Below are 13,260 nucleotides of genomic sequence, written 5' to 3' on the forward strand. Positions count from 1 at the left end.
GGAATCAAATAACATATCTCATCCCATATAAATACAAATCAGATTTTTGTATTTGATTTTTTTTTTTTTGGTATGAATCTTGGAATGATTTATTTTACATGTGCATTGTTGACTGTCTACCCACTGCAGAGTGGCAACAAAAATATCCTAATATCAATGGAAAATACCAGTTTGCAGATCAGTCCCATGCAGATCTTTTAATGAAAGTGATGTTAGAAAAATGAAATGTTGTAAAAGGCTTTGTCTTGGAAGGGACGAGGGTAAATCTCCATACGACCTTGTCAGAATTATCAATTAATTTTTCAAAACAGATTACAACGTACCTGTCAGAAAGTCTCCTTGATTTGTCAGCTATGTTCTATATTTTCTTTGCTTAAAAATGACATCAAATGAAATACATAAATTTATAACAAACTCAGAATTTCACAATCTATAGGGGACTTCTGGGAAATAAACCAAATTGAAATTAGGATTAAAGCTCAAAAATATACAAAAAAGTTATTGAAGTTCAGGACGAGCTGGACTGATGTTTGTGTTTTAAATCATTTTAAATTAACAGACACGAGAATATTAGTCAAGAAATACGTTTGAAATAGAATATTTGTTTTTTTAAAGCTTTTAAAAAATATATACATTAAGATATATTTATATATTTTTTAGAACAATATTCAGTTTTATTGAGTCCTAGTAACCTGAACATGACAGAAACGATATAGTTTGGATTTATTTCAGAACAACAGAAAAAAAGCTTCTGGTTGGTAGTTTACATCTATGAAATATAAGCCTCAATTAATACGCTTATCGTATTGTTTTTTTTTTTTTTGTAATCTTAGGTCAGCTAGTCAATGGGTCTCTGACACACCACAGCATATTTCTGTATAGAGGAACTACAGCAGACCTTTTAATCAACAACCAACACACTGATCAAGACTATCCTGTCGTATATTCTTTGTGCCACCAAAGTTCAAAGTTGCAATCTAACGACAAATCACTAAAAGTTCGTTGACACACTTTTTAATATTAATATGAAAAAATGACTCCTCTTCATTCTAAAAACTGCATCGCTCGGACCCAGAAAATCGATGTTATTGTAATCGATCGTACGGCCTGGAGTTCAGGGGTCACTCGTGAACGAGCGTTGTGGAAGTGGACGGTTCTAAACTCAACTGTTTATTTATAATCTTTATCTTTACCGATGTATTCATGAGCTACATTAAAAACTGATTCCCTCATCTAATAAGTCTGCATACTTTTTCGCTATTTTGACAACTAACGTCTAGAAATTAAACCTGATCAACGGCAAACTGATTATTAAGTTGTTCGCCAGTAAGACTTATTTAGTTTTCTGGTCAGGTGCTATAAAGATAAGAGTTTCAGCTGCTGGTAGAAATATAGAAAATATACTACCAAAATGCAGGAATTAATCGCGACTGTCGATCATATCAAGTTTGATCTAGAAATTGCTGTAGAACAACAGTTAGGCGCTCAGCCACTGCCTTTTCCAGGAATGGACAGTAAGTCAATATGAGCATTGATTAGTATTTGTTTTAAATCTTCAGTTACATATATAAGATTAATTGCTATATAAGTATCATTTAGGACAGAAGAGTTGTAATAATGATATAAAATGTTATTTTTCAGAGTCTGGCGCAGCTGTGTGCGAGTTCTTCATGAGAGCCGCTTGTATTAAAGGCATGTGTTACAAAAACTGCTTTAAAGATTTCAGATTTATTGCTTTAATCAGACTCTACAGCTTTCTCTTTTGACAGGTGGAATGTGTCCTTTCAGACACATCAGTGGAGAAAAGAGCGTGGTGTGCAAGCACTGGCTGAGGGGCTTATGCAAGAAAGGAGACCAGTGTGAATTTTTACATGAGTATGACATGACAAAGATGCCTGAATGTTATTTCTACTCTAAATTTGGTTAGTATTTTCATATCTATCTATCTATCTATCTATCTATCTATCTATCTATCTATCTATCCATCCATCCATCCATCCATCCATCCATCCATCCATCCATCACTCTCTGTGTGTGTTAGTAGTGCTGATAATGTATTTGTGTTTTTGCAGGGGAGTGCAGTAATAAAGAGTGTCCATTTTTGCACATTGACCCAGAATCTAAGATTAAAGATTGCCCATGGTACGACAGGGGCTTTTGCAAGCATGGTAGGTCGTTTGCAGTGCTTGTACTCTTTTGCAGAGTAGTTGTATAAATCAGCATTGTTTTACACTGATATTACATTATTTCTTAACAAATATTAAAAAAAAAATTGTTCCTCTCTCACCTTCTCTTTAGGTCCGGATTGCAGGCACAGACACACAAGAAGAGTCATCTGTGTAAATTACCTTGTTGGCTTCTGTCCAGAGGGCAAGTCATGCAAATTTATGCAGTGAGTATCTGTGATTGCAATTTCTGCGAATACCTGTTCATATGTGTGATTTAAATAAAGATTTCTACATTAGTTATAACCATATTAAATTGTTATTTTTCAATTCCTAGCCCAAGATTTGAACTCCCTATGGGTGCAACTGAACAGCCACCCTTACCACAACAGGCACAGTCTCAACAAAAGGTTTGTGGATTTTTTTATTTTTATTTAATATGTTCAATGTTTACCTTGATACTTATGTATCATCTTAAATTTAATATCCAGCAGCAAAACACACAGCCCACAAACAGGTCATCACAGTCACTCATCCAGTTAACCAACACATATGTCAACAACAACCAGAGAATGCCAAATTCTGTTGGGATTGTGCACTCTAACAACATAGGTGGAACTCGTGGCCCTCGTCCACTTGATCAAGTTACGTGTTACAAGGTGGGACACCATTTGATTTTGTGCAGAAAATACTTTTTTTTTTTTTTTTTTTACATACTACTATTGATATTCTCAAATGTACAGTCACATTCAGCATCTGTTTGCTTTTTCCAGTGCGGTGAGAAGGGCCATTACGCAAATAAATGCACAAAAGGACACCTGGCGTTTTTGAGTGGACAGTAAAGTTTTCTACAAAAAGGATCTCCAATAAACGTTACAGTAACTTGCAAAGTGAGATATTTAATTCCCGGTACATTAAAGAAATAGTTCACCCAAAAGTGAATAATTGCTAAAAATTAACTCACCCTCAGGCCATTCAAGATGTAGAAGAGTTTGTCTTCTTCTGAACAGATTTGGAGAAATTTAGCATTACATGACTTGCTCACCAACGGATCCTCTGCAGTGAATGGGTGCCTTCAGAATGAGAGTCCAAACAGCTGATAAAAACAATACAATAATTCAAATGACTCAAACAGTTACCATCTTGTGAAGTGAAAATCGGCATGTTTTTAAAAAACTAATCTGTCATTTAAAGCATTTCAATTTTAAACCATTGGTTCTGGCCAAAATACAAGTTCATAATCAAATGCAAACTATTGCATTCATGTGGATTATTGTGATGCTTTTATCAGCTGTTTGGACTCTCATTCTGACTGCACCCATTCATTGCAGATTATCCATTGGTGAGCAAGTCATGTTATGTTACATTTCTTCAAATGTGTTCCAGTGGAGACACAAACTCATCTACATCTTGGATGGCTTGTGGGTGAACCATTTCTTTAACTTTTCTCCACAAAAGCTTTAGTTGAGGGACATAAATGTGGCTCTCCTTCACTGTCCATGTGCATCTCAGTTACAGCACACACTGAATACATAGAATGATTAGTAATTACTGTTTTCATATAGATTTTCGTTTTTCTTTCACATAAAACCTTACAGTCTTTTGTATTGGAGCAACAAGCATCTTGATTGCTTAAACTTTAAAGCAGTGCTGAAAATATATGAAACATGTTTTCAGAGAGAATTTTGTCAATAAGCAACCAAGATTATCTGAAATTGTTAAGGCAGAAAGGACATCACTTTGTAGTCTGTGAAGATGCTTCATGTATATATTAAATGAAACTGATTTGTTGTGCTTATTACAATACATATCAACCTCAAGATAGCTTTTGAATGGTCATTTTTGCCTGAATAAAGACTTTCTCAATTTTTCCCTAGTAATCTGGGCTATTACTGAATCTGTTTTAAAACAAGTGAAACCATCCTAATGATTGAGTAGTGACATACAAAAATACAAAAACTCTATTAATCCCCAATAAAAAATGCATACACGTTTAATTCATCACAAGAAATGTGAACACTAATCAAGTTCTTTTACATACAGTTAACATATTGTATACTTTCAATAAAGAGCCAAAATTAAATGAATGTCATTTTATTCTTGGTCACAAACAGAGAAAGCTGGAGTATGATGATAACACTGCTGCAGACAAAATATTTGAGTGCCCTGGTGGTCCAGTGGGTTTCAGTGGTACTTCCTCCACCTGTCGTGCTCTATCAGGGGACAAGAAAACACTTTTTCAGTGACAATTTAGACAGCAGTACAACAGTGAAGGACACACTACTACCGATTATTTAATACGTTTAATTTGTACTTACTGATGTGATCGTATTCCCAGAGGTAGCTCAGGGCAATGTAACCAGCAAGGAACATGGCAACTCCACCAATGCCACCTTTCCTCACATTGATGTATTTGTTGTAATATCTCTCATATCCTATAATAAGTTTTGATTGGGGAAAAGATTATGCAACAGCTACAATAAAAACAATACTGATCAAAAAAATTTTTTTGTAATGATAAATACACTGGCCATTACCTCCTCGAACACCACCAATAAGTCCGTTTGGGGTGAAGTCTCTTGTTCCAAACCATGATGGCAGTTCTCCGAGCTTGACGTCCAAAAGCCTCTTCTGGGCCAGGGCTACTATCGGAAAAAAAGACATTAAATAAACAGTTATAAATACAGGCATTTCACTTAATCCCAGTAAACTAGTTCTCCTGTGCATTCAAATGAAACTGAGAACTAACTAGTTTGTGAAAAAAAGAAAGAAAAAATAATATCGGTATGCTTTGGTTATAATGCTAAAGGATGCCACACTTCAGTCTGCAGCTTATGCAAAATGCACTTGTTTCAAATCAGACCAAACTGTCACAAAATGCACCATGGTATTATGTTTGTTTGCTTTCAAATATATTAGAATAATTTTCAGCACTACAACAGAACTGTTTGAGATCTATTCAGTACCATGATGTTAGATACAGAAGAACTATACTTTTTGTAAGAACACTTCTACGCCGGGATTTTTATTTTATTTATACTTATTATTGTTACTTTATAGTTACTAGAATTAGTTGGCCTTATCCTGGAGACTTTCAGTAAAATGCCAATATTATTAACCAACAAAATTAAAACTCTGCTGCATTAATGGAGTTATTTGGACGCTGTCCGGCTCTATAGAGTAATGTTTTGTGTCATTACCTAACCAGCACGCTTCACTAGCTCGATTATATATAAAAAAACACACTACGGAAGAATGTGCATGTACTGAAGATGTTATTCGGTCATGTCTGTAATCGGTAAAGCAGTGCAGGCGATGTTACTGAAAGTCCTTGACATGACTCGCTGCCTGCTTCGAGGCCTTGAACCGCACTGCGTACAAACGACCACATGAACATTCACTCCATTCGTGCCTTCAGACGCAGAAATTAATAAGAGAATGCGCTTTTTGTAAAGCCTTCCCATCCAACACTGAAATATATTCATCTATGCATGTCCCATTCAACCGTACCTGGTTTATCCGCCATCTTGCTCTGAACTTCAAGATGATGGCTGTAGCGGGGCACGATGGGAGTGAAATGACGTGACGTCAACGAGCAAACTGAAGGGCGTGGTTTAAAGATCACGTGGCCGCCGTGTAGACGAAACACTCATTACTCTGGACTATGTCTATGGGAAATACATGGCCATATCAATATAAAGAAACAGAACAACAATTTATTTGTATGCGTTGGTTATAATGCTAAAGGATGTCACACTTCTATATGTTTCATCCCCCTTTTAGCGAAGTTCTACACAAAAGCACATACGCTAATAAAATAGTAATGAAACTAATGGAACTGAAACTAATGAAACTATTCAGTATAAAAACGATAAGGCAACCAGAAAGTTTATATATGTATATAATTTATTTATTTTTGTTATTATAAATTATTACATTTTCATTTTATACGCTGGTACCACTGGAGGGAGACATTTGTTATATACACAGGCTTTTTTATCGCTTAACAAGAACAGTGATATAACATGCATATATATATATATATATATAGAGAGAGAGAGAGAGAGAGAGAGAGAGAGAGAGAGAGGATCACAGTGTTTTCAGCTGTTATCAATTACATAGCATTATTGTATTACATTGTATTACATACAATAGCATCAAAGGAACAAACTGAAAAAAATAATAAGCGTAAAATACTTCAGGGGATTTCTTACAAGAAATGTCCATAAGAAAAGTTACAAAAAAAAGTTTAAAAATGATATTCTATCACTTTCGCTTTTTTATTTCTTATATATTAAAAGTCAAGTCAGGTCAAAGTCACCTTTATTTGTATTGCGCTTTATACAATACTGATTGTGTCAAAGCAGCTTTACAGTGTCAACAGGAAAATAGTTTGTCAATAATGCAAGAGGACAATATCAGAGCCATTTTCCAGCTCAAGTCAGTTCACTGATGATTCAGTTTAAGGTTTCAGTGTAGTGCTTACGTTCAATCACATACACAGACCTGTTGGTAAAACAGTTATGAGGTAAATGCATCAAAACACGTCATCTTTCTGGTAGTAAAGCATGTTAGTATGTACAGTTCTTATAATATGAACATCTGCATTTATCTTTATCTGAGCAACAGACCAACATCCTGCTTTTAGTCACTGAATACATTGTTGCAGAACTGATTAACTGTTTCAGGGATGTCTATATGCCACTGCCTTCAGATAAGATTCATTTTCAAGCATTACAAAGTGTGATGATTCATTTTATGGACTCGTGTTGCTGTCAGGATTATTTTTTCAGAGGTTTTCAAAGTCATACAGTACAGATGACATATACAGCATCAGTTTTGACAGGCTCTTTCCTTAATTGAATGCCCAGAGTAAACCTTAATCCAAGTCTTGCCTATTGCCAATTGCATTTAGGTGCAGATAGATCTTTCCATATGGCGGAAAACCAAGCTCTCTTGGCAACTGAAAGCCTTTGAGTGGATAGGTAGGTCTTAAATCATGTATTTATGGTGTATAGACTTTAAACTGTAAATATTCTATACAACGTGGATTTTTTTTCCTCATGACATTGAGTAAATGTCTGTGTAACAAAAATGACTATATGTGTATTTATTACGGAGAATCATTGTAAGATACTATAGCCTAAAACAAATGAATGGTATTTTTTACAATCAAAATGCTGGTGCAAAATTTACTATTGAGTAACATTCAATAAATGAGAAAGAGAAGAGACTCTCATGGTGATCTCATTAGAAAGTGTGAGCGTATGCATTAAACAGGAGGTCAAAGGCATAAGTGTCATTCATTACTTTGCTCTGCCATAAGAATCCCAGGCAGAATTATAATTGTGAGATTTTCATTAAAGTGCACATCAGTCCATAGTCTTTCAGGAGTTATACGGTCCAGTGTGCAGTTAGCTTATATTGATATTCATTATTCACATATCTGCTCTGATTTTCACTAGCCATATGTTTACTCTGCAAATATTATTCTTTCATTAGTGTAGGACACATTATAGTGGGGTTATCAGATTTTATAATAATATTATTTCTAATCTATGTTTTCAGAGAACCAGGTTTATTAGTTCAACATAATGTCTGCTAACAGATGTAATATCAGGCCAATCTCAATTCCAGACTCTAATTTAATACGTTAATAATTCTTGTGATTATGAAAATGATGTAATCGAAAGAATGTTATTGTTCTAGCTCATATATCTGCCATGTGAAGGATATTAAATATATAAATTCCCCATGTGCCAGTGGATTCCATCTTTCTTTCTTTTTTACTTGTATTTTTTTTCCCTGTGTTTCATACTGAATACTACCATTCTACTCATACTACTGCTGCAGGATTAAGTATGTATACTAGAATAATCAATGAATAAGATAACCGGATTACTGCATTTGCCAACTGAGCTTACAGCATGAAGTACTGTATCCCACAATGCAATGTGCCTCACTTGAAATGTAAATATAAATGTAATGATATTTCTACGCAATTTTTTTCAAAATTCACAATAACCTATTTTAGTTTCAAGAACTCAACTGCTTAATTACATCAAAATAATGAACATTGTAAAAATGTAAACTTTTTTAATTTACTATTTAAAAAATATAGCAAAATACAGTGCATGATGTACAGTATTCGCTGTGCTAGTATTGCATTCGGAACACAGCCCTTGTTTTTAATCTTATAAGAGCAGTCAAGGAAGATCAGTTTACGCTGATTATATTAATAAAGTTAAGACCTTGAAGTGTGTCCAAGAAATTCTTCCTCATTGCATGTCTCACAAGCTAATTGCTTTTGACAATATATCAAAAATCTGTCTGGCAGAGATGAGAGACTATTATGTTTTGTATTATACATTCATATCTGTCAATAACTGTCATGATAACGTATAGCATAATGATTTTTAATTTACAATATCCAATCTCATTACATTTACAAAAATTATTGTTATAATGACCTATACTACAAATATTGCATACACAAGTTCTATGGTACAATTAATACCTCCTCCTGTAAATTCTTCACCCTCCCACAATCTCAAAAAGGATATTATAGTACACAGACGGACTATATTAGACTCTGAAACATTTTCCCTGAGGCTGTTAGATTCCTTAACACCCTAATACCTAATTGCAATTCTAGGAAAATGATTTAAATTCAACCAACGTTGTAATTCCCTGCAGTGTTTATGCTGAAGTCAACTTGCACTGCAAGTACATGCTGCCTCTGTGTAAGGCCCTGGGGCACAGGTCTGTTTGGAGGCCACCTCCTGATATCATAATGAGAGTTAATGTTTAGATAATGAGACATAATAAATAAAAAAATGAGATAAAAAACAATCACAATAGCATGATAAAATGTTTCAAAATCATGAAATAAAGATGCAGTTACAAGCAGTTCACAATACATTGCAAATAAGATGCTCAGAAGGCACTATGTACTGTATATATGAACATATATATAAGGCGGGAAGTAGCGTATTTCATTTCATTCATTGTCAAGGGCGCTCGCTCTTGTTGGTGTCATCAGTCTGGCAAACTGCATGTGCGTCAAGTCTGAGGATGAGTGAAAAGAACCCTCTCCAATATTTTGAATTTGGACTGCAATACCTAGTTCAACCATTCGATGTCAATCCTACATACAGTACCTTTAAATTTGTAAACTATTATTAATTTTTGCTATGTATATATTCCCTGAATAATCTTGGAAATAAAAAATAACTTGAATCTTTGAGCTTTGACTTATAATAGCAGTTGCTCAACAGCATGTTATGAGAACATTTCCTCCAGTTTTTCAAGTTAGACCTCTTGATGCTACAAACCCCAGCAGTAGACACGATTAATGACAGGCTAGTGTTTGAGCCTTATTTCATTACTCTCCAGCAGGTTTGGAACTTGTTCCTGCACAAATTGGTTCATCACTCCTCTCCTGCAGCAACATATGCTGAAACAGCAGTCCTAATAGTAGCACTTAACTGAATAAAAAGAGATCAATTCAAAACTCAACTGGAGGGCTCATAGATAAACTCAGGACCTTGTCGGCTAAAGCTTTTTTTTTTTGGTAAACCTGTCTTTTGTTATTATTTCTTTATATCTAAAATCTTTTAATAAGGAAAAAATACTGAGTGCACTTGTAATATATATTTATGCCAATAATGCATTGGGTGAATATGAGAGTGTTGATTTGACTATGAATGACTTGTTGTAATATGATTTAAAGTCTTTACAAGAATACTATGCTAGGGATTTAAAGAAGAAAAAACATAATTAGACTTCTTAATAAATATATTTTGTAAAATATACACATAACATCCATCCTGTCAAATTACAAACACACGTTTGTTTTTGTGAAAAGTGGGGACATTCCATATGTGTAATGGTTTTTATACTGTACAAACTGTATATTCTATTGCCCTACACCAGCCCTACACCTAACCCTAACCCTCACAGGAAACTTTGTGCATTTTTACTTTCTCAAAAAAAAAAAAAAATACTCATTCTGTATGGATTTATAAGCGTTTTGAAAAATGGGGACATGGGTTATGTCCTCATAAGTTACCCTCTCCTTGTAATACCTGTGTCATACCCATGTCATTATACAAAGTTGTGTCCTGATATGTCACAAAAACATGCACACACATACACACACACACACAGTAAAGACTGCCATTACCATTTGGTTAAAAAATGCCCTTTTTAACCAAGACATTCAACCAGACATTTTGTACCGTCACGGTACACAGTAAAACAGAGCAGGTGATGAAGAAGGCAATGAAACAGTCCAGTCAGCTTTCTGAATGCACAAGCACAGAGGCCTTTTGGCGAAATGACATTGTGTAAGAAATTAGTTAGAAATTAGTAGAAATTAATTAATTATTATGTTAAATAGAACATCCAGACTAAGAACCGCCTCATTTAATGCATGTAAGAGGTATTCATTATGCCAGTTTCTATAGTAAAATGCTGTTCCAAAAACAAATATTTAGAAAATGATGATTAGTTGATTGAATGAAATTGATTTTCTTTCTCATCAATATCAATCATGTTTGATGAACATGATGTATGTTTTTTCTTTTGGATATAGTATATCCTAAACCAATGGTGTGCCTGAATGGAAACAAACCTTGCACTGTTTAATGGAGCTAGAAAAACAAGTTGACCAATATTTCCTCATATGTTGATTGATAAGTGCAAGCAAAAGTGGAACATCTTCAAAGGATTCATTACTAACACAAAAAAACAAGATTTTTTTCTTCCAGTTCTACTTTTTACTTTCTAAATTAGATTGGGATGAAATATTTCTGAGCTCAGCCATGCACAACATGTATTTTGTTTTACTGGAAAAGCTAAATAATAAAGCATCCCTGTCTACATTTGGTGACCTTTCTTTTGATTGAATAGAATGCTTTAAAAGAAAATCATAAAGCTTGTATTTTCGTTTACATGGTTACAGAATGAGTGTGTGATATGCGATTTATCATAAATAAAAAGAGAAAGTTAATTTCTCCTTCACACAGAAGAACCTTTATAGGCACTTCTGCCTTGCCAGGTCATTTGACAGACAAACACTGCAGTTTCACCTTGATTTTGTTGCTATAATTGATGCCAGATATATAACATCAGCATTGTATATTATGCATGTATGTAGAACTTGCTGCTAGTACATTCAAAATCCAAAGGTGTCCCATTGATTTCTCTGAAATGCAAATAAAGCAATCTATCATGCTCCTTCCTTATTGAGAGTCGCTGTTGAGCTTTGTTCTTTCCCAATAATACTGTCTGTACATCTAATGCAAAATCAAGTTCAGGGCTGAATGCTGCACCAACCATGTATTGAGGAGTACAACACTCCGATTATCCAAAAGATGTCAAGAAGCTTTAATAATGACAAAATGAACCTACTTCTATATATCTATACTTGTTCTGTTGCCAATGTATAATTACCTTTTTCCCAAAATATATTAAGACTAAAGTAATAGACCAAAGAACATTGGTGCATGCAGTGTTTTAAGTTTATCAATCTCTTAGCTAAATTAGACCACAGACCACAATGCCAATTGCAAGTCCCTTCAGAATGCTGTTGGCAGATGCTTTCATGGTTTTTGATAGAGGTCTCTTATTCTCACCGAAGCTGCATTAATTTGGATCAAAATAAAAATGGTAATAATGTGATGTATTATTACAGTTTATACTACGAGGCCGTTTAATGCTTGAATCTGATTGGCTGACGAACGTTCTGAGGCGTGCAATTATTTTCAGGGAAACTCACGAACATAGTTCCAGGCAGCTCTCTTGACCGCATTACAGTTCAATATCGCTGCGCTGCACTGACGACCTTATCAATTAGATTATATAGTGTAGCATTTTAAAAGCTACACGTGACATTTCTCACAAGGGAGGAGACAGCGCTGTTTACCCTTATTAAAAATAACGGTTTTATTGTAGTAAAACTGTAGTAACCCATGGTTTTTTGCCATGTTGACTACCATTTGTATAACCACAGATTTACTACAAACACCATGGTTATACTATGGTTAATTTCGCAAAACCATGGTTAATTTGTGGTTATGGATTTACTATAGTAACCATGGTTTTTTGGTTTTATTTGTAGTAAAACCATGGTTAATTTTCGTAAGGGTAGAAACGCACAGAGGCAGCCTAATTCACACAAGCTCTCTCTCTCTCTCTCTCTCTGTGTATGTGTCTCTCTCTCTCGCTCTCTTTATAATAACTTCATTCATAATAACTGTATCAGAATGCTATCAGCGGCTCAAGCCTCCATTACCAGCTTTAGAATTACATTTTTGAACTTGCAAAAGAGGCATTGGATGAGATGCGGAAGAATTATCCTACTCACAATAGAGATTTAAGTACAAAAACCGGACGAATCCCTTTAAATATATCATCTGATCGATTTCTTGAGTTGTGGTAACCATGGTATAAGCGGAATAATTGACTCCGGGACGTTGAATTGGAAAAAGAATGCACACTTAACATAACTGTTTTTCTATTTGAATATATTTCTAAATATAATTGATGGCAAAGCTGAATTTTCAGCATCATTACTCCACTCTTCAGTGTCACGTGACCCTTGAGAAATAATTTTAATATGCTGATTTGCTGCTCAAGAAACGCTTTTTATTATTATCAATGTTGAAAACAAGTTGTTCTGCTTAATATTTTGTAAAAAAAACAAAAAAAAAACAAACATTGATGTTCGTAACAATCTAAAACTTTATTCAGAAATAATTAAAGCGGAATTCGGCAACTGACCAATCAGAAGGAAGTAGTCTTACAGGCCTATACTTTTCTATTACTAATTTAAATAGTAATTTTAGGTTTTTCTAAAACATTTAAATTGTGACACTGCATGATAATCATTGATTAGTTTTGCATTTTTTATTCATTGCAATATGGAAATAATTGCAGTCGAAGTGCACCAATGCAGGTTTCCTTTAAAGCGATAGGGAAAGCGTGTAGCAGACAGCTGGAGGCTAGCTGTGTGTGTGTGTGTGTGTGTGTGTGGGAGGGAGAGAGAATGACAGCGGCTCTGTGGCTCTTCTCGTTCACCTTGTGCAGGAGG

The 13,260-nt window shown here is 34.6% G+C and overlaps 2 protein-coding genes across 3 annotated transcripts; one reads left to right on the plus strand and one right to left on the minus strand.

The window, feature by feature from the left end:
- The first annotated feature begins 1,096 nt into the window (after positions 1-1,096).
- Positions 1,097-4,041, plus strand: LOC132149353 (cleavage and polyadenylation specificity factor subunit 4). Of its 2 annotated transcripts, none has more exons than XM_059558516.1 (8): positions 1,097-1,514; positions 1,642-1,692; positions 1,770-1,922; positions 2,073-2,168; positions 2,299-2,392; positions 2,503-2,575; positions 2,660-2,824; positions 2,939-4,041. In XM_059558516.1, the coding sequence occupies exons 1-8, from the start codon at positions 1,412-1,414 to the stop codon at positions 3,005-3,007; spliced, it is 804 nt and encodes a 267-aa protein (XP_059414499.1). In that variant the 5' UTR covers positions 1,097-1,411; the 3' UTR covers positions 3,008-4,041. The 2 variants fall into 2 exon arrangements, with proteins under 2 accessions (XP_059414499.1, XP_059414498.1); XM_059558515.1 differs by having other exon boundaries at positions 1,098-1,514; positions 2,657-2,824.
- A 202-nt stretch (positions 4,042-4,243) lies between these two features.
- LOC132149352 (ATP synthase subunit f, mitochondrial-like) lies at positions 4,244-5,802 on the minus strand. Its single transcript, XM_059558514.1, has 4 exons — positions 5,676-5,802; positions 4,703-4,810; positions 4,484-4,600; positions 4,244-4,378 (listed from the first exon to the last, which is right to left on the minus strand). Exons 1-4 carry the CDS (start codon positions 5,689-5,691, stop codon positions 4,350-4,352), a joined length of 270 nt encoding a protein of 89 aa, XP_059414497.1. The 5' UTR covers positions 5,692-5,802; the 3' UTR covers positions 4,244-4,349.
- Positions 5,803-13,260: the final 7,458 nt, after the last annotated feature.

Source organism: Carassius carassius, chromosome 9 (assembly GCF_963082965.1).
Source record: "Carassius carassius chromosome 9, fCarCar2.1, whole genome shotgun sequence".
In the NCBI taxonomy this organism is placed as follows: domain Eukaryota; kingdom Metazoa; phylum Chordata; class Actinopteri; order Cypriniformes; family Cyprinidae; genus Carassius; species Carassius carassius.